Source organism: Chaetura pelagica, unplaced genomic scaffold, assembly GCF_000747805.2.
Source record: "Chaetura pelagica isolate M959 unplaced genomic scaffold, ChaPel_1.0 scaffold24, whole genome shotgun sequence".
NCBI lineage: Eukaryota > Metazoa > Chordata > Aves > Apodiformes > Apodidae > Chaetura > Chaetura pelagica.
Genome location: NW_009953077.1, coordinates 4522958 through 4545005, shown reverse-complemented (window position 1 = coordinate 4545005; position 22048 = coordinate 4522958). Strand labels below are relative to the sequence as shown.

Here is a 22048-nt window from a genome sequence, read left to right as displayed (position 1 = left end):
TTACAATCTTGCCGCTGAGAGAACAGAAGCAGTTAAGTGATAGTCTCTGCTTTACATGCCAGGCATCGAGCAGGTGAAGGACACTTAAAAATGCTGGAATTTGGAATCTTCTTTTGGACAAAGCGTGAGCGCACTCATTTTTTAAACACACGCGTGGACTGTGCATTCTAAAGAACACTCTACTTTTTCAAGTCATACTGCTGATACCTTGCCACTGGCATTCAGAGTAAATTTAAACTGTCCCCTTTGTCCATTTATTTCTATTGCTAGAGAGCAATTTTCTTTAGTTTAAAAAGGCTGCAGCTTTACTGACTTTAATTATTACCTTGGGACTGTTACATATTTACTGAAGAAAAGAATGCTGATGCCTGAAGCACAAGTTAAAAGAATATTATCTTACCCATGCAAATTCTAGTACTCAGACAAGTATTTACATGGTTTTATTTGTGTGTATGTTAATAAGTGTTCTTATTGCAGGAGGCGTTTATTTGTGTGTATGTTAATAAGTGTTCTTAGGCCATGCAGGAGGCTAAATATATTAATATATATTTCAACTTCCCCTCTGTTACTCCTACAGTAACAGCATGATTTGATGAAGGCTTTCCAGTATGTGGGACACCTAGGCAGCATCCTTTTCATCCTTCTTCCTCTTTGCCTTTTGTGGAGTGTGCAAGTGGAGCTGCTGCAGAGGAGCTTGCCTGGCTATTCAGACTGGTCTTTTGGGGCACAGGAATGGCTTCGTCATGGCCCTCTTGTTGGCTAACACCAAGATAAAACACATTCTCTCTCTTTTGCTCTTGTTGAGCATCTCTGACTGCATTGTTAGCATATTCCTGTGGTTCTGCTGGCATGAGGCTGCTCCCTGACATGGTGTTGGCAGGCTGGGTTGGGTATTCATCTGCTACTCGTCCTGTCCTGGCACTGCTCAGATCATGAAGCTCAGAACAGAGTGGTCTTGGCATTGAGTAGTTTCAGCATCAAGAAGCTTTTGCTAAGCACTGTTACCATCCCTCCTCTGGGTCACTTTGAGTACCCTTAGCTCTGCACAGCAGCTTATACGCAGATGAAAAAGTAAAAGCAATTGCTTGTTGTCTAGCATATGTGCAGGATAGCTTTCCTCCAGATTTGAGGGCTACTCACAATGCTGCAAAGTATACTTGATTATCTAGGACAAAGGTTGGAATTCTTGTAGCAGACTCTACTAGTAGTGCTTTATTTACGGACCAAGCTTAGCTTTAGGATTTACCATAAGTATGTAATTTATGGTCAGAATTCTGTCAAGCAATTATATGTGGAATTGTTTTTTTCCTGCAGTCTGCAGCTGATGCTGCTTTATTCAACCTGGATATTTGATCTTTCTGAAAAACAGATCAGTGCCTTTCAATTATGACCCTTTTGTTTTTCTGCTACTGAGTACTCAAAAGGTATGAGCTTTTTCCCTGTAACAGACCTCATTGATTACATGGAAATCTGACAATAGATGTGAGGTGACATTTAGAAGAAGGAATATCCTGTTTTGTTCAAGACATTTTCAACTAAAGATCAAAAAGCCTTGGTAGCTCTTCTAATCACTCAGATTGAGGTTGAGGTGTACAGGCCTGCCACAGAGCTCATTTTGCAATTTAACTAGGTTTGCACTATTGGTGAGACTTCTGAGTGTAATACGTCTTAGATGAAGACTAAAAAATAGTCTTTCCAAAGATTATGAAGGTATCTGTAATAGTGCTTCAGGTTTCACACACTGATTTTCCATATGTATGAGTAGTTGTAGGTGAAAGTTAGGTTTTTGTAGCTAAGCGTTCTTTTGATATGTGATGTTGGTATATACATTCCCAGTACATTTCTCTGTCCTGCCTCTTTAGAGGCGTTCTTGAATCCTAGGGTTCAAAGAAGCTAAGCAAGAAGCTTAATACTTATAGCTGAAAAAGCCCTATAAACCAAGGGAAGGACAGGGACACAGTCTTGCATACACTGCTAAGTAATTTAGCTTTTATTACTGGCCTGCAGGTAACCTGCAGTGTGAATATATGTATAGACAATGCATTTTGAAGAAAGTTGTGAGCAAGTGGTGGTCTTAATGTGCAGGGGGAACAGACATAATAGAGTGCTTTTCCTTTTTTTTTTTTTTTTGTGACTTTTTTCCAGTTTTATTATCATGGAATAAAGCAGTTATTTGCTAGCAGTTCTTTGAGGGATTATTTGCTATACAGAGGGCAGGGCTGGAAGATCAGCCTACTCTTCAGTTTTCTTAGCTTGTATCAAATATCATTAGATGGCATTGAAAAAAGCAGCTGTCAAGGATTGTGTTATTTCCTGGGTTTTATGTTTCACCTTAGAAACAGCGCTTATGCTCCATGGGTAGGCTTAGCTGGCATGGCTCACTGTGCAGTCTGGCTGTATTGCCTCGGGCAGTCTACCTGGTAATCTGCTGCACTTTGCGGTGGAGTCCACAGAAAAGCAAAGTTGAAACAGGGTTTTACAGACTGGATTGGATATCATTAATTCCATTTTCATCTGTAGTACTTGTATTAAACCTTTGTCTTGGGCATACCAAGGGTGTAAAGCATGAGATGTTAAAAATGAGTTAGATTAGGAAAGTGCATGTAGTGCCTGCACTGACAGTTTCTGTTTTACTGAGGCATTATGTCTGTCTTGCTATCAGTTCCTTGAAAACAAGCAAACAAAAAGCTTTGCAGCTCCATTCATCAACATTTATCAAGTATGTGCTTTGTCATGACACCCAGAAATACACCTCGACACAGCATCACAACGCAGTCCGAGTGGCTGCATTCATCCCCAGCTTCCCACAGGTGTTCAGCTGCAACAGTGCTTTCTTTGGTGGTGCTTGTGCTGTAAGCAGTGGACTCATCCTGTGCCCATCTTCCTGTGTGAGCAAAGAAAAGTTTGCTTGCAGTGTTATCCATATCATTGAAGGTATTTTTGCCTGTTCTGGGATGTCTGTGTCATTTTATCTGCTTTATTTTGACTGTGATACAATACATCAATTTCATTAGACTTGTCTGGGATACATTTAATGTTCTTCTTATTATTCTGAATAGGACATTGCTTAGAATGGTGCTCCTAATAGACTAATTCTTGTTGTTCTTCAAACAAATTATGTTGTGAATCACAGAGTAAATGCATTTATTTTTTTCTGTGACCTTGCAAATATGTAGCACCTGTTATTCAAAAGCAGGTGTTGCAGACACAGCTGTGTGGAGATTTAGAAATTACTCATGTTAATGATCTCTGTCTTTTTGGTGCATGTGTCTATATTGATATAATAGCCATTAAGTTTGATCAACTAAGAAATAAATGGAAAACAATTTTATTTTTTAACATAAGCAATAATTTCATGGGAAAAGAAATCTTTGTGTGATGTCCTATCTTCATGACACATTTGTCTAATAAAGTGTTCAGTAGAGATTCTTGCATGAGTGCTAGTGATTGTGAGAACAGTGACTAAGTATAATAAGCTGCTTTTATTCCTGGTAGGAATAAAAGGAGCATTCCTGGTTCTTAAGCAGAGCAAAAGTCTAAAATGATAAAAATCTTGACAAAATGTGACCTATGTGAGGCACAGCTCTTCTGTGAGGTCATCTTAGTGACTTCATAGTTTTCAGACAGTTTGCTTCCAGGTAAAGTAACAAGGCCACAAATTAATACTATTTGTTTTATCTGGTTTTAGGCTGGTACAGAGGTGTTTCCATTAAGAAGCCAAACGTAAAGGTAAGTGTGAATACATTTTTTAATTTAGTGGAAGTTATATATACTTTACTGTTGCAAATCTACAAACTTTTAGTTTCTCTTACCCTGAGGATTTTACTTCTCTTACTTTTTCCCTGTGAGAAGATTGGATTTATTTTTTAAATTGAGAGAACAGTAATCATTCACCCAAAGGATCAGAAACCTTACTGACGTGTACTTTCCGACATGTATAAGTCTTGTCAAACTTGATCCTTTCCACCTAAGAAAAGCATAGCTGGGTTATCTTTGAGGTCCTTAATTCACGATTTTTAAATAACCTATTTAATTATTTGCATTATTAATCTAATACAACTTGGAAAAGATCTGATTTAAAAGGATATTGTAAGTTCAGGGTTTTTTCCAAATTTTTACAGTTTAACTACTGGTTATTTTCCAGTCATATCCCTGTTCTTCTCTTGGAGAACTTTTTTTGACTGTTCTGATAAAAACATTTTGCAAGTGCATATATATTTTTGTAAATATGTAAATAGTTGCTTTGATGTAAGCATTGCTTCATTGTATTTTGGTCTAAATACAGCTTGTATATAGAAAGAAGAGAGTATCAAATTCATCATGCTTACCTGTGTTATGGAAGATAGTATTACCTGTATTATGTTTTCATGACTGTAATACTCTTTTAATGGAAAAGCCCACATTCAGTTTGTGTGTTGGTGCATCTTCTGCCTGTGTATATGTTCACTTTTGATCAGAGAGCCCTTCAAATCTTCCTTGGTTTCTTAGGTAACCAGCACAGGATCACAGAAATAAACAGCATTAATTGGAAGTGAATCAAACAAACTGAAGTAGCATTTCTTCCCTTTCCAGATTTCCATGTTGCTGAAAGCAAGCACATTTACTTTTGTCCTGATGAAGCCATTCCTGTTAGATTAATCTTTTTTTCTTTTGTGATTTCAGTCTTGCTTATGAAAAGGAAGGGTATTTTTTCTGAGTCATCATTACTTCAGTATTCCTTTCAACCTCCTGGTGAAAATTTTTCTTCCTAAATTTTACTGTCCAATGTAGCATTCTGCCACATTGGCCTGGTCTGGAAGCACAGTGATGCTGTGCTGCAAACTGACCACAGCCCCTCTTCTGGCTGTCCTGGCTTACATCTCTCCAGTAAATGTTCCTGGTAGTTACTTCTGTTACTCGTTTCTTCCTGTGAACTGCAAGTTGTTTTCTGAACTCTTCCTACTTTTCATACTTTTTTCCTGCTTGCTCATCACCTGTCAGTGGATTATTTGACTCTCACAGTCTCTGCAGTGGGAAAGTAATTGGCTAAACTTAAATACATTATTTTAAAATTTATGTTGTCCCTTCCAAGGCATTTGTGTAGGATCAGAGTGACACCTTTTCAATTGGTCCTAGTTGATTTACCCATGATTTTCCTACCAGAGCATATTTCCCATACAGCAGTGTTCCTGAACACTTCGGGAGTTTTTGGGAATGAATCTTTGTGTGATATTTTTATGGAATAGTCTTGCAAAACTTCCTTATTAAGAAACTGATGTTTCAAGATAGAGGTTTGAAATGGATTGTGACTAATTTGAATGTTGACTTATGACTGTGATAACTTTGACACAGTAGTAGGTTTTTTAATAGGTACATTGACCAGTATTTGTTGTTGCTTGGGATATAAATCCTAAAACCTACACATGTATTTTTCTAAGTTACTGATTTTTTTATCTTGCAGGGGATTTTTCCTGCAAACTATATTCACTTGAAAAAGGCAATTGTCAGTAACAGAGGGTGAGTATTTTTTCTTCAAGAAGCTGCAGTGTTTCTCATCTAGAAGGGAATCTAAGAAATAGCTCTTAAAATGTATAGTGTTTTTTTGTTCATTGTATCTTTTGTTGCATATTAGAGTTTTAAAATTAGCTGCACAGCTTTGGGGTTGTTTTTGTTTTTTTTGTTTTTAATACAAGAATTCTGTTGGTTATTCCTGTGTGCTTTCATAAGGAGGGGCTGGCCACTTGGGAGGAATATAGGACTGTTGTCAGAGGATGTAGGGAGGCAATTAGGAAAGCTAAGGCCTCCTTGGGACTAAACCTTGCCAGTGAGGTCAAAGACAATAGAAAGGGCTTCTTCAAATACATTGCAGATAGAACTAACACTAGAGGCAATATAGGTCTGCTGCTGAATGAGGTGGGTGCCCTGGTGACAGGATATAAAGAAGGCAGAGGTACTGAATGCCTTCTTTGCCTCTGTCTTTACTGCTGCCGACTCTTCCCAGGAGCCCCAGAAGTCAGGATGAAGGAGGAGTTTGCTTTGGTAGATGATGATTGGTTTAGGGATCAGTTAAGCAGTCTGGACATCCATAAATTGATAGGTCTGGATTAACAGCCCATCATGTTTACCAACAGATTTTTACTGAGGCATAGCTGACAGGGTAGTTGTGTACTGAGAAACTTCTCAAAAGATTCAACCCTTCACACCTCAAGCAAAAGAATGACCCTTGATACTACTCTGGAGTTGTTTCAGTGTTACAGCAAACAAAATGCTGCTCTCAAGAGATTTTACTCTATGTTGAACAAATTCAAACAAATTCAAGTTCTATCATTTAACAAATTATTATGTTGACATTTATTTCTTTTTCTACCTTCTCCAGGATACCTTTCATAATGGTTTTCCCTTCTCTTGTCTAGGCAATATGAAACAGTTGTTCCACTTGAAGATTCTGTTGTGACTGAAGTCACAGCAACATTGCAGGAATGGGCTGTCCTCTGGAAACAGCTGTATGTGGTAAGAACAGTACTCATTGTACTTTATTTCTCAAATATCTTGCAAGAAATGTTGCTTTCATTTCAATCCATTAGGAAAAGAAATAAAAACATAAGTATTGTTAGATTCATTTTATCTAGAGGGGTTTCACTAACTGCAGAATCACTGGACATGTGAGATTCACATGGGCGATGTTGGAAATTTCAGCAGTTTCAAAATTCTGCTTTCAGATCTGAAAGCTTCTTTGTTTAAAAAAAACACCTAATTTCAAAGTGTTCTTAAATAAGTAAGAAATAGTGTGTGTGTTTGGTAGCACAAAATGGAAGACTTTTGTGAGTTCCATCAAAGACTTCAAAGAATTATGCAGCATGGTCTGTGAGGATTTGATTTAGCATCTAGAGTTTGAAAGAGGAAGAGCTTGGCAGTCTTTGTATGATTATTCCTTCCTCTATTGAAAATAAACACTCAAGATAAGTGTATTGAGTTTTACACTCGTCTATTTCATATAGTTTTCAGTTGCTGATTTCATCTTTGTTCTTCTCTTTTTTTAATGGCCAAATCCCAGGGAGCAGCAAATAGAAAGAATGCACATTTGAAAGTATTTTTTCCTGTTCTTTTTTTTCCTCCTTTTATCTTAGTAATTCCAAGCTGTAACTGTAGGATTAGGATCAAGAACTGTAGGTGATACAAGCACAAATTTCCCTGCTTTCCTTACTTTAGAGAAATACCCCTACATAGAGCTGCAGCAGCTTTGTTTCCATATTTAAACCATTTTATTGTTTCCATATGAAGTGCCAGTAGGCAGGTATTCAGAAAATAAGATTGGAAAAGATTTATTGAATTGAGTGTTGTGTATCTTTAGCATAACCAGCCATGTTCCATACTTCCTTAAAAAATGCCAGTCGAGTCTATTAAGAAATTAGTTTTACTTTTGTTGCCTCCTCTGAGGATCATGTGCCTCTGAAAAAAATTTCCTGGAAAGTAGCATCTAATCTAACTGGGGAAGAGAACATGACACATGGTATATACACTTCTTTTATAGCTTTACATCTAGTGCTTCTTTTTTTTCCATTTCAAATATTAATCTCTCTGGTAGGTGTGAATAAAGTGATTGTTTTTGTTTGCTTCCTGTAAGATTTTTCTCTCTCCCCAGTGTCAGAGAAAGAAGGCAACAGTAATACTGACAATGGTATTGAATTGGAGAAAGGGGAATCATTTTACCTACAAATGAGTTATGCTTCTTTTCTACTAAGCTATTTCTTTTTTATTGTTAAAATTAGTTCCTTGAGGGGATGGAGAGAGAAAGCTCTAGCTGGAAACTTTCACTTTGTGATTTTCTTTCTGGGACTTCTTTCTATTCTAGCTCATTATACTTACACCATGCACACAACAATATTGCATTCTTAAATAATGAGAGAGAATTTACTGTTTTCAAGAACTTTGGAAGGAGGCATCTGTTCCAAGAAGAAATTGGTAGAGTAGAACATAAATTGTTTTGTGGGAGGTTTCTCCAGAAAGTATTAAAAAAACACACAAAAAAACCCCAAACCATGCTCTTCCTCCAAAAAAAAAAAAGAAAATGAAAACAAAACAAAAAACAAAAAACCAACAACGAAAAAGCAACCAGAACAAAACGAAAACAAACAACCCATACCCAACCCATATATTTTCTAATATGGAAATAATCAGATAATTTTGTAGGTTGGAAAGAATGTCTTGAGATCATGTATCTCAGCTGCCTTCTCAAGTAGAGTCAGCTACAGTAGTTTGTCCAGGACTGCATCCAGGCAGGTTCTGAGTTTTTTGTGAATGGAGACTCTACAATTTCCCTAGACAGACAGTGTTTGACTCCCTTCAGTTTTTTCTTATGTTGAAGACTACTGATACAGTACCATAGCTCTTCTGACATGACAGAATAAGCTATGACACTTTTTGGTGGGTAACAGAAATTTGTTGCATTTACAAAGTGTAAATTTGAAGCCTGAGGAAGTGTACAGAGGTGCACAACTGGACATGACAGAGCTGGGATTAAGATTTTGTAACTAGTATTTAGGCTGGAAGCTATGTTGTAGGTCATATTTTAAAATCTATGGAGAGACTATATAGAAATACTTGCTTTTTGTTGGATCAGCACCAGCAGAAATTTTTTATTATTCCCAAACTGTGATACGAATAATTTAAGAAATCTAATTAATGTTATTTATCATGCTACTGTGCCTAGCCAGCTTTGTAGGAGTTTCCTACTGTAGTGAAAGTTCAGATGCTAGTTATTACTGCAGGTATTTGCTGTAGGTCAGTACCTACAAATGGTAGCAGGAGGCACTCCACTATTTAGTAGTATTGCACTGTAAGACAGCTGCCAAACAAAATGTACCTCTTAATAGCTCTGATGCATTTTGACAAACTTCTTACTTGGATTGTTGTTTGAAAGACTAAGTTTATTTAAATTAAAAATTCAAATAAATTTATGTAGTACTATGGTTGAGATACACTGTAAGGTTTGTATTTGTAAGGTTTCAGTTAAACAATAGGAACTGGAATGCAATACCGAGGAAGCCTGGAGTGACTAAATTGCTGCCTGAGGAGGGATGCTGTGTTGTTCCTAGATGAAATAGCTTAGCTGAAAAAGTGTTGGAGGGAGGAAGAAAAAGAGTGAGAAATGGAAGGGCAAAATAAAGCACAACTTTGAGAAGAGGCAGTTGTAGAAAATTAGTTTGTGTAAAATATTAGCAATTTTCTTCTGGTTCTCTCTGACCACAGAGAACCCCTGTTACCAGGAAGAAACTATGCATGGGGAAGCTTGACCAGGTTTAAATTATAAGAGTTTGCAGTAATTTAAGTTTGTAGGTCTGTGAAATATATATTGGGAGGGTTACCCTGAGTTCACTATACTACACAGGGCTGGGACATTTTTGTAATTTTTCTATCAAGATGAAAGCCAAGTTATAATCATAGTAGAGCTAGAAGCTGAGGCTGTGGTGAAAAATGACTTTGTGTGCAATGAGCTCTTAAAGGAAGGGCTGTACCTAAAATAAACTTGAAATAAAGTATGGTGTTTTGTCTGCTTTACTGTAATATCATGTTATGCTCCAAGTAGTTGGATTCTGGTATTATAACCCTTTAAGTAAGATTCTTGAGAATGCAGGGGGGTTCTCTCAAATTGGAAATGGATACAAATAATACTCTTATGGAAACTATTAGAAAATTTATTCTGGGTTTTTGTTATTTATGGTGGTTTTGGTTGTAGTAATGATAGGCTAGTTAAAAATTATATCTAAAAATCACCTTTATCTGTCAATGACTAATCAGTAATAAACTTTAAATATTTAATCTTTCTCAAGGAGTTAAAAATGGTCTGACTTCTGTGATTCTGGGATACAAAAGAGCCTTTTTTTCCTCCTATTTGAATATGTGGTCTGTGTGCAGATAAATACAGTGTCATGACACTGGAAAATAAAAAAGCTCTTTGCTTTCTGATCTGCCTGTATCCAGGTTTCTAAGATGAGCACAGAAACACTAAGTTTTAGTAACTATTTTCTGTCAAAAAGGTCACTGTTCTATTTAACCTATTAACTATATTAACTTGGTTTGGATTTTCCTACTTTCACTGCCATTGTACAAAAACTCTGAGAGGGAGTTCGCAGGAACTGTGCTATGGAACCACTGCATAGTGATTTGCTCAGAATGTGGATAGTTTCTGATAACTGTAGCTGACCAGATTGGGTGTGTTACACGTGTGTGAGTGTATGTGCACATGTACATATATTGTCTTGAAGTGTATGGCTGCTGTATCTTGTGTTAAGGTTTTGCCTGGCTCGTATAATTCATATGGTTATTTAAATTAATTTGGACAAGATACCTTTTTCATTTTGCAAGGAACCTCAGAGATTTACCAGAAGGTTCTATTTATCATTTCTCATTATTACGAGTCACGGAATCACAGAATTGTCAGAGTTGGAAGGGACCTCTAGAGTCCAACTCCCCTGCTAAAGCAGGATCACCCAGAGCACATTACTCAGGGCTGCATCCAGGCAGGACTTGAATATCTCCAGAGTAGGGGACTCCACAACCTCCTTGGGCAGCCTGTCCCAGGGTTCTGTCATCCTCACTGTAAAGATTTTTTTCCTCATATTTAAATGGAACTTCCTATGTTCCAGCTTGTGCCCATTGCCCCTTGTCCTGTCACTGGGAACTGCTGAAGAGAGTCTGGCTCCATCCTCCTTGCACCCGCCCTTTAGATTCTTACAGGCATTGATAAGGTCTCCCCTCAGCCTTCTCTTCTCCAGCATAGAGTCCAAGCTCTCTCAGCCTTTCCTTTTAAGACAGATGCTCCAATTACAAAGGCTTATAAACAAAATATGCTGATGATTCCCTTCCTCAATATTCTACTTAAAGTGAAGTGGAAGAAGAAAGAAAAATAAGATTATTATTGGTACCACTGTGGGAAGCTGTGTTTGTTCTTGTGACTGCTCCAAAGGGACAAGGGAGAATGGAAAAGCGAGAACAAATCTTGGAAAATCTCTTGTAGGCACAGAGGTGGATAAAGATGCAATACTGCATTTGTTAAGGTGAAATGCATGTGTGTGGCTCTCATGAAGTTGCCCAGAGTCCACTCAGAAAAATAATACCAATAATGTAGGTAACTTTCTCTCTTACCCTGTATGTGTTGATAAGATTTGGTTTTTTATACTACATCTAAATAAAGAATGTGCAAGTTCTCTTTGAGCTTTAGTTAATTAGGTCAAACAAGACTCCTGTGAGTAGTTAAGTCAGCTGAAGAGATCACTGAAACTCACAGTTGGAGCATACTAGCTATTTTAACAGTAAAAAAAATTCCTCAGAGTTTAAGATGTGATATGAGAACTATTTCTGTGGAAATAGCAGATGACTGTAAAGAGACCAAACGTAATTGCCCAGTTTAGAATTTGGTCAGATCGATAAAGGTAATTTGCTACTTCTATGCAGAAGGGGAGCGGGGGAAGAGCGCAAAGTGATTTTTGTTTTAGGAGTAAGACCTAAAGGCCTCGGGAATAGATGGAATTTTTGCCAGCTGAGTCTGAAATGAATTTCCTACTGGCTCTGTATCATTTTTTGAGCTTCCTGTCAAATAGAAGAGAGTGGGTAAAAGGACCTGGTGCAGTTGTGCTGCCTGATTTGTGTGTTTTAGGGTGTCCCAAATATAAAAACATTAGTTCAAAATGCGTCCTAAAAAAAAGATGCCATTCACTCAATCACTAAGGTACTTTATTCTTTTATTGGAGTATTTCATGATAAATGTTTACTTTTTGCTTCTGATAAGAGATGGAACTGCTGATGCATTTCTAAACTGTAGACAGAAAAAAGATTAGGATGGTCTAAACCAGACATGCTGCATCTGAGGTCTACTTCAGGAGGTGTCCTTTGAATGAGTGGGATGAAAACTGAGGGCTGAGCGTATTTCACACAGTTCTGTGCAAGCAAACACTTGGAAAGATGAAATACTTATACTGAGACATGTACAGAGATGATATTTCAGATATGTGGTCCTCTGTCCTTTTTCTGAGTAATTTTCAAGGTTACTTGCAAATAACAAAATCCTTTAGGGTGATGGTTCAGGCATCATGAAAGAGACATCTACAAAGGATGTTAAAAGCTTGACTGGCCCCAGTTGACACCAGCAGAGAGACTCAGTTAGCAGTTTATTATCCCTAGTCCTATATACAAATGTTTGGCAGTATCAGGACATTTCTATGTCTCTGTATGATTTGATCTTCACAGAGTGGCCTGCAACTCGGGTATGAGTTTGAGGCAGCTGATGGTCCTGTTAAGCACTGCGCAGAATATGAGTGAAACTAAGAGTAAATATTGGCACTTTCAGTAGCAGCTAGTTCTTCAGTTTCTCATTGGGAAACATCTGATTGCTTAGCAACCTAATCACAGACTTTTAGCAGATTTGTCATTTGATTACTAGAAGATACTTGAGCATTTTTCTTGATTAGGTTGTGAGGGGCATGTGCAGAATGATTTGGAGAATGCAGAATGATGAACGCTTCAGTGTTGTCTGCATAAGGTGCATATTTTTACGATTTGGCTTGTTCCACCATGGAAGGGGAGCTGGACCTAAATCACAGAATAGCCCAGTTTGGAAGGGACCTTGAAAGATCACCTGGTCTGACCTTTTGTGGGAAAGGGAGCCTGGATGCTTATCTAGCACCCTATCCAAGTGCATCTTTCAACCGACCAGTGACGGGAATTTGACTATGTCCCTGGGTTGCTCCAGTGAGTGATTGTTCTTACTGTAAAAAAATTATTTATTGTGTTGAGATGAAATCTCTGCTGGTGCAATTTATAGCCGGTGCCCCTTCTTGTCTCCATGTGTCTGTTTGTGAAGAGAGAGCCTTTTGATCATCTTTATGGCCCTCCTTTGGACCCTCTCCAGTCTGTCCCTGTCATTCTTGAATTGTGGGAATCAGGTTAAAGACCACAATATAGACATGTCACATGGGATTTACATATACTTATTACTTTAGGCAGTTAGAAGTTTGTGCCTAAAATCATAGGGATTTACACTTCTTAGATAAGATGTCTTTGCAAAGGTGAGTCAACATCTTTCTCATGCTCTGTTAAACTGAGACTTGCATTTACATAAATTGATTAGCTATGGTTTCTTGGAGGTCTTTAGTGGATGTCATGACCTCTGAACTTCTTTGATGAACAGTCCTAATGGAGAATCTACACTTATTATTTACTAGGTTACTACCGTAAAATGCAATCTGTTTCAGTACATCTCCCTATTAACACTAAATTGATGAAGTTCAGTTTAAGTGCATTGTATTTTAGGATTTTGAAGGATTTCCATAATTATTATTTTTCCCTTCCCTATTTTTAAGATATTTAATGCAGTTGATCTATCATAGTGGTTTTGGGAAGTCTGTGAGCTTTAAGAAATTAGGACTAGACAACTAAGATTAGTTTGTAAGCAACTCTTTTATATAATGAAAATTTGAAAAATTATAAGTAGTTTGAAAGCTCCTTTGACCACAAAATGTATGTCTGGTTTGTTGGATTTAAAGAACACTATAACAAGGAGCAATATATGCAGTGAATTTCACCTTTCATTTAGTTCCACATACAGATTCATGATATAACATAAGATTATTAGGATCAACTAGACAGTTCTGATGTATTTTCAAACAAACAAACAAAAGGTTGATTATAAAAGAAAAACTACAAGGTATTAATCAGACTTTATGGGAGGAATATATGTTTTGAGGTATCCATGGAGATGCATAGAATTTAATTTATTTTTTAAAATATAGAAGTAAATGTAAGTCACCTTCTGGTGTCCTTGCCAAGTCCTGCTGTGACAAACTATGTGCAGAGTGTTTTTATAATTTCTTGCTTTGTAGGAGAATGTTATTAATGTTATTTAGACATTGATAGGGAGGTCATAATATGCTGTTTTATTTTGGTAAATTGAAGATAATAGCTGCCTTTGTGATACTGAAATTCACAGCAGATTATGGGGGATTTAGAGAGGGCTTTTTTTGAGAATAATTTTAGATTTTTTCAAGTGTTAGTTTGTAGTTAACAAAGAGCTCTTTCCTTTTAGAAGAATATCCAGTTTACTGCATGCTGAGAACACAGTTACTGTATACATGTAAAGTACAAGTGTAATATTTAGTGGCCTTGTGGTACATGAGGGGGGGGCTGCAGGAAAGCTGGGAGGGGCTGTTGGCAAGGTCATGTAGCCATAGGACAAGGGGCAGTGGCCTTAAACTAGAGCAGGGTAGATTCAGATTGGATATCAGGAGGAAGTTCTTCACAATGAGGGTGTGAAGCACTGGAACAGGTTGCCCAGAGATGTGGTGGAGGCTCCATCCCTGGAAACATTCAAGGTCAGGCTCTACCAGGCTCTGAGCAATCTGATCTAGTCAAAAGGTCCCTGTGCACTGCAAGGGAGGCTGGAGTAGATGACCTTTAAAGGTCCCTTCCAACCCCAAATATTCTGTGATTCTGTAATTTCAACATGAGCATTTGATTTTATTGAATGCTAGTTTAACACTAGCTTGAAACAGACAACCAGCAAGGAAACAGAATAGAATTTACTCCAGGGAAGCTAATGGTTGATCTGCAGATACTTTAGAACTATTTATTTTGTGCTATAACTATACTGAACACTTAATTACATAAGACTAGGGAGAGAAAGTTTGAATCCAAAAGTCCAAATAGGAGTTTGAGGGTTTCTTAATCTGTAACTGGAGAGACTCACCTTGTTTGTTCCCAGTATGATGTTCTGACAGAACTGCATTTGAAATAAAGGCACATAGTATTGTGGTTTAATTTAGTCTTCCAAAGAAAAAATGGCAGTTTGGTTTGGGTTTGTTTTGTTTTTAAAGAACAGAAAATGAGAGAAATGGGGATGGGAGGGAAATTGGCAGCCTGGCCTTTTGAGTGAGTGAGCAAGTGTGTGTGCGTGTATAGAGCTAAGAAGGAAAAAAACTGATAATCCCTAGTGGGTATTTATTGAAACTGAGAAGACAGTTTGTTGGATTGCATTTTATAGAGGACAGATATTTTAAAAAAAAATACAAAAGCAAAGAACATCTGTCCTTTTGGCAGCCTATATGCCACTGCTGTCCATGTGGTATCAGTGTCCTTCAGTCTTATCCTGATTTATGTTACTTTCTGTTATTTCTATCATCAAGGCCTAGAGAGGAAAAGGTAACTAATGCATAACAATTCCAATTATTAATAATTGTTGTCGTTTTAGTGTCTCTATATAAAATTATCTATGTTTTCTAAGAGGAGTGGGTAAAAAGGTATCATGGATGTCAGGAGTAGAAAATCAGGGTTATGAGAATTAGTGTAAGGACAGGCATGCTAAAAGCCTGGTGGCTGGAGTGACAGAGAACACAGTAGCTGCAGCAGTGGACAAGCCAGCACTTGGCCTGTCAAATCTGATTAGTCTCTGCATTGCTGCATTTGGCTGAGTAGGAAATAATGGTTGATTATTGTGCTCTTCTAAGCAAACAGGAATAAAAATGCATCTTAATTTTAAAACTCAGTGGTAAGTCTGGCAAATGGATAGATAGTTTATTTTACATAAGGTGTTATGGTGAAATTAAAACATTTATCAAGATTATTAAAGATGTGTTTCTTTTGTTTCAACTTTCCAGCCACATGGTTGTGGATATATTGTAGAGATAACTGGTAAATCAAAGCTGTAGTAAAGTTGCAAAGGCAACTGTTCTGAAGTTCAGAAACCAGGGAAGTGCCTGTTTTGTCAATGTAGTCTACTGTTTCTGTAAGAGTTATGATAAGACCTTTAATTTTGTGGTCACTGACCATATGGCAGGGTGGTAATGAGGCTGTAAACCTCCTTCCTTCTTGTTTCAGCGATTCTTCAGTGAATAGTGAGTGTGACAAAGACTTCCAGAAAGAGAGAGAGCCACTCTTAAAATGAAAAAAAAATAATTAAAAATAAAATGCAATGCTGTCCCTGAGAAGAGGTTTGTGACCTTCTGTCTTCCATGCCAATATTGTGTTAGTTATCACAAGCTGGTTGCACAAAATTAGGGGACACTCTTGTACTTAAATCACTGTGCTGTATAGTAAGAGCTTCTTGAGGTAGTGAAGATATTTAATGATTTTACCTTTGCCTCTAAAAATGGCTTCCAAAATAAATACCCATTTCAGTGCCAGTACTTGCTGCCACTAATAGCTCCTGATTCAGTGTGTAGAGATCCATATAGTATAGTGCATCTAATAGTGAGTTTATAAAGGACTTCCAGAAAGAGAGAGAGCCACTTTAAAATGGAAAAAAAAATAATTAAAAATAAAATGCAATGCTGTCCCTGAGAAGAGGTTTGTGACCTTCTGTCTTCCATGCCAATATTGTGTTAGTTATCACAAGCTGGTTGCACAAAATTAGGGGACACTCTTGTACTTAAATCACTGTGCTGTATAGTAAGAGCTTCTTGAGGTAGTGAAGATATTTAATGATTTTACCTTTGCCTCTAAAAATGGCTTCCAAAATAAATACCCATTTCAGTGCCAGTACTTGCTGCCACTAATAGCTCCAGATTCAGTGTGTAGAGATCCATATTACAGAAAAAGACTGTTGGGGAAATAATGGAAAACATAAATCAAATGTAGGATTATATTTTCTGATAGTAGCCTCTGATAAACATATAACTAATTGTATCAGTGGCTTCCTATGACTGTGCTCTCTATTCTGCTTTCCTTCAACACAAGTACATGCTGCTGCTGATAGTTCCAAAGGGGACAGCAAATAAATGTACCTGAACACAGCTCAGCCAAATCCTGCCTCCTTCATGTCCATGGCGGCAAGTGTCTTCTGTGGCTGTTGTGCAGCAAGGGCAGAGGTGCAGGAAATTTAGGAACCTCTCTTCTAGGGTTGAGGTGGAAAGTAATAAGTAATTGCTTTTTAAAAATGGTCCACTCTTATACTGAAAGTATTATCCTCAGCAGTTGGAACAGCATACATGTGTGACTTGTCACTAGGCTTTCTAGAGCTAATACATATTGATTCTTTCTTTTCACTGTGGTTTGATGAGCTGTGTGTGGATTTTGGAATGTCATAGCATCATAGAATCATTTAGGTTGGAAAAGACCTTTAAGAGACCATCAGGCCCCATCATTAACCTAACACTGCCAAGTCCACTACTAAATCATGTCCACATGTCTTTTAAATACCTCCAGGGATGGTGACTCAACAAGTTCCCTGGACAGCCTGTGTCAGTGCCTGACAACCCTTCTTTCAGTCAAGGGTTCCTGAGCTGAAAGTACTTTTTATAAATTTGAAAGATCCTGAGTCCCCCGTTCTTTATCTGAAGTTGTGGTTTTTACAGCAAAATGAGAGTAGTCTGAATTCAAAGCCCTTCACATAGCAGGAGAAATTGTGATATCTTTTATATTCTTTGCTATTCAACCATTAGGTGTTTGATCCAAATCAAATGGCAATTGATGGAGCAGATTTCAGTTTCTTCTTTCAGATAGATCCTGAGAGGTGATGGGGGATTTGTGAATGCTTGCTCTGTAGTCTGAGCAAGAGCAGGCATTCAGAAATGAAGCTGAGATTGCATCCTTTCAGAAGGAAGGAGACATGGTTATTTAATACCTCTCTGGACTTTTCCAGCCAATGTCAGCTGGCACTGCTGCTGAAAGAGGCAGTTTGTCTCCTTGGTAGGCCAGTAAAGGGTTGAAACTAGTCCTTATATTTTGGGAATCCATTTGTATCTTCCTCCTTCATTTTTGCTGCTAGCCTCAGAACTTGAGGTAATAATTAATGAAGTCTTTTTGTTCTATATATGACCTGACAATCTTGGCCATCTTCCAGAGTGCATCCTGAAGAAGCACCGAGTTACCCTTTTTAAGGAGTGAGGTAGTAATATTTTTGGTGTCAGAATTTTTGTTCTGACCTGAATAGCTCGAGTTCAATTTGAAGTGCACAGGGCCCGTTGCCTTCCCCAGGGAGAGGGAATTCTGCAGTTTCTCTGCAGATACAATTTCTGCCTAGTGAGTATCTAGTGCTTGTAAGTGATATTATCAAATAGACCTGTTATTTTCTTATTAGAGGAATGCGCTTGGAAACCTGCTCTGATAGAATTTAATGAATTTCTAAGAGATAGAAGACTGGCTACTAAAAGAAAGTTAACTTCTGTCTCAGTTTTTCCAGAAAATGACAGCAGCAGAGGTTTCTTCTCAATTCTGTTTTCCGTGTTTATTAATGAAAATGAAGGTGTAAAGAAGCAGGTGTATGGCAGGTTTTCATTACTGTTAGTAGAGTTAATGGAATTTGTACTTTTACACAGGGAACTCAGCTACCCCATTACTTCCATCGAATACTTCTCCCATGCTTTGTCTCCTTTTGCCTCATTCTTTTTTCAGGATCCCAGTCTGAGCTTCTTGTCTTCATCTCCCTTTCCCTGGCTCCTTGTCAGTTACTTCCCAGTCAGTCCTACTGGTGGGACTAGTCTTTGTTTTAATGACACCTTAGTATGTTTTACTCTATTTCCTGAATTTTATCAGGTACTTTCTGCTTTGTCAAGTTACTTTGGTTTGTTGTTACTCTCACCATTATGAAAAGGAAACAAGTAAATTAAGTGTTGACCTCATTTTACCTGCAATTAAAAAAGTTGTCTGGATGATTCATTAATCCAACAAAAAACAATATATAGAGGTATTTAAGTTACTGCTTGAAGAGTCACTAAAGATAGTGAAATGGGGATACCCTGTTGCCTTTCAAAAGAGAAGATTACAACCAATCCAGTACTAAGAAGAAAGAAACCAAAGTTTTCTGTCAATTCTTGTCTGGCCCTTGTGTCACACAATGTAAACAGAATGGCAATTTGTTTTAGGAGAACTAGCAGTATCACTGACAAGTTTAGAATCAGGAAGATTATTTTAATGAGCCAGTTAGGCTTGTTGTTGGATTTTGTGTCACACTCTGAAGTATTTGCTGAGTTTGCTGTCTCAGATCTGACAGCAATTTTGCAGGCATGTCAGCTCTTGCTGTTGTCTGTCATCATGTAAATCTCCATTAGAAACACATTAAATGTGAGTATTCTATTTAAGAGTTATTCTGTTACCAACACAGTAGTCTAGAAATAACATGACTGATTTGCTATTTCTGTTGAAGCCAGAGCCATTTGTGTGTTAGATAAAGCACAGAATCATGACACTGAAACAGCTGCAGAAAGAGGAAGGCCAGATATTGGGCACACTTCCTTCTTTAAAGAGAATTCTTCAGTGTGAAAAAATCGGTTTTTAGGTGTCTGTTGTATTTATCCTAGAAAAACTGTACCCTGTTTTAAGATGCTATTTTTAATACCTTAGTTCTTAATTCCACTACCATCTTTCAGGGGCTTAGTGGAGCTGGGAAATGCAAAGCTGGGTAGCTCCCAGGCATCGTCAGAACAAGCCAGGCTTTTCTTACACATGAGCAATAAGCTGAGACATTTGTACATTGTGTGTGACTTTCTGAGGCAAATAGTGGTGCTGTCTCAGTGTATTGTTACAAGATGATGCTAAATTAGATACTGTTGGGTTTGAGTTTTATTTTGACAACATTCTTGTACAGTGAAAACCAAATCACCGTGTTTCTGATGGAGTTCTCCCATTTTTTTGGAGAAAATAAAAAGGATGTACCTTATGAATTACCTTTTGTTAGAGGTCCTCAAGTTGGCCTGGTCAGGGTCTTCTGTCCCTTTGAACACTTGATGATCCTCTTCCTCTCTTTCCTCCTACTCCCCTGCCCTGTTATGTTGTATCTCTTTACCAGTTCTAACTCAGTACAACCAGATAATGAATTTTCTCAGAAATAAGTGGCAGTGTAGAGGAAAGAAATGCAGTTTTATTGCTCCTGCCATAGAAAGGACTGCAGTGTGATGTCATCCATATTGTGAAGCAGAAGGTAATTTAGACAGGAATGAGCTTTGAGAAGCTGAGCTTCATAATATAAACTGCTTATTGCACTTAGGCATACTCCAGTGCCAGTGTTGCTGTACAGTGGGAGTTAAGGAACTTCCTGCCTGAATGCCAACCATTTTGAGTTCTATTGCTGTTCTTCTGGCAGATTAGATTCTTGATGGTGCTCATGTGCAAGTGCCAGTCATAGCACATGTGGAAAGGAGACAACAGGCTCAGACAATGACTACTTGCTTTTTTTAGCAAGATGTATTTCTGGTGGAGTAAACATGCTGTACTTGTCAGTGTAGTAAATGACTGGTTACCAATAAACAGAGTTTTTGAACTATTGGCAATAGTCTAATAGCAGGGTTTCTTACATTAGTGATCACAAACCCTTTTCCTGTGAAACTTGATTGTTGCTGTGCTTATCTCCATCACAGAGGTTTGGCTTAAAACCAGACAGAACCAGGCAAAGGATCTTCTCATGGCTGACAGGAGATTTAAGTGCTATGTACTGAGTTTTATGAGCATGGAATCTTAGTATCCTGTAGATTGGAAGGGACTTCTGGAGGTCTGCAGTGCAACCTCCTCCTCATGATGTATTCAGATGTGCTGCTTATAGTAGGATCTGCAGGGATCTGTTCTTGGTGTTACTATTCTCATCATAGGAATCAGAAAAAATTGATGCAGTCTCATAAAATTTGCTGACAGTGCAGAAGTAGAAAGTTAAATAATGATTAGTTCAGAAATTGTACCATTTCTGTCAGATACCCTGCTCACTGAAACAGCATCTATTCTAATACGTCCAAAGATAGAAAGGACCTACAGATGGTGTTTGTGTGCTGAGGTGCCGTGTCACTTACCACGATGAAGCATCACTATGGCTAACCAACTGAACATCAGCCTCTTGTTTGAGTCTGATAGCTAAGAGGATATGAAAGTTTGTCTTTATAGGGAGGGGAACATCTTGGGCAGAAGAGGAGAGTAATTTAAAATCTCTCTATTAAGACTAAATCAGGTGAGTGTTTAACAATTGCTACTGATGCTGCAGTGTCCTCAGTGGCAGCCAGGCTGTATTTCCTGGAGAACATGTGCTATATCTGTCCATTTTCCTCCTATAAGGCAAGTTAATTTCCATCTATGGCATTTGTCTTGCCTGTTACAAAAAATGAATATCTGCAATGATGAATATTTTGTAATCTCTTAAGAAGTTCAGGACTTTTTGGCTCATACTGTCAAAGACTAATTCTGAAGCCTGTGCTGAATCTCCTTACTGCTTATTTCTTATTGTTCTTGCCATAGACAAGGCAAAAGATTATTCCATTCCTCTTTCCTGCAAGTTTTTATTTACATTGTTTTCCTAACTCCTGTCATTTCTAGACTAAATGCCTAACGTTTAAAATATATCATGTCTTCTGGATATTCTCATTGCCTTATGAATTACCTGTTTATCCACATCTTAGATTAAAAAACTGAGATTGAAATAGATTTTTAAAAATGAGAGTATTAAATATATAAAAGGAAGAATAATACTCCAGCAGAAGTCTGATGAGTGAAGATATTGTGTTGTACATTTCTTCAGACCAACCGCAGAAGTTCAATGGGGAGTTAGTGTATTTATGGTTTATAAATGGGTACATGGAGAAAGGTTTCAGGTAGATGATTGCTAATTGAGGCATTTTGTCAAAATCTGTCTCAGTGTGTCAGTTCTGTCAAAAAAGGTATAACAAAGTCCAGTATTTACACACCAAAGCCATACAAATTTAAAATAGAAATTAAACTTCTTCTTAAATATTTATTGTAATTAACAATTAATTAATCACAGTTACTTCTTTATTACTGATATCTTCAAAACAAGGCTGGATTATGTTTTAAATGATCTGTTACCACCATTATCTTGGAGGAGGTATGTTGCAGCAATCTGTGAGTGAGTTTCTATGGCATGTGCCCTGCAGGAAGTCAGACTAGATAATCACAATAATCCTTTATAGTCTTGGAATTGATGAATCTTTAAATCTGTTTAGTCAGGACCAGCTGTGTTGAAAAACAGCATTACTAAACTACAAAAAAAATGCTAAGAAGAAGTGGATAGAGTGCACTGATGGTTTTTAAATTCTTTCAGGCAAGACAATTGTATGCAAAAGTCTAACAGGTTTTTAGTCTTTCC

At 37.6% G+C, this 22048-nt stretch overlaps 1 protein-coding gene across 1 annotated transcript in view; it reads left to right on the top strand.

Annotated features, from left to right (window-relative positions):
* The window catches only part of DOCK3 (dedicator of cytokinesis 3), a 169673-nt gene that overhangs the window by 20403 nt on the left and 127222 nt on the right, over window positions 1-22048 (top strand). Inside the window, exons 3-5 of the mRNA XM_009996965.1 lie at window positions 3689-3729; window positions 5441-5496; window positions 6393-6489. Coding sequence (XP_009995267.1) covers window positions 3689-3729; window positions 5441-5496; window positions 6393-6489 — 194 coding nt within the window. The remainder of the gene's footprint in view (window positions 1-3688; window positions 3730-5440; window positions 5497-6392; window positions 6490-22048) is intronic.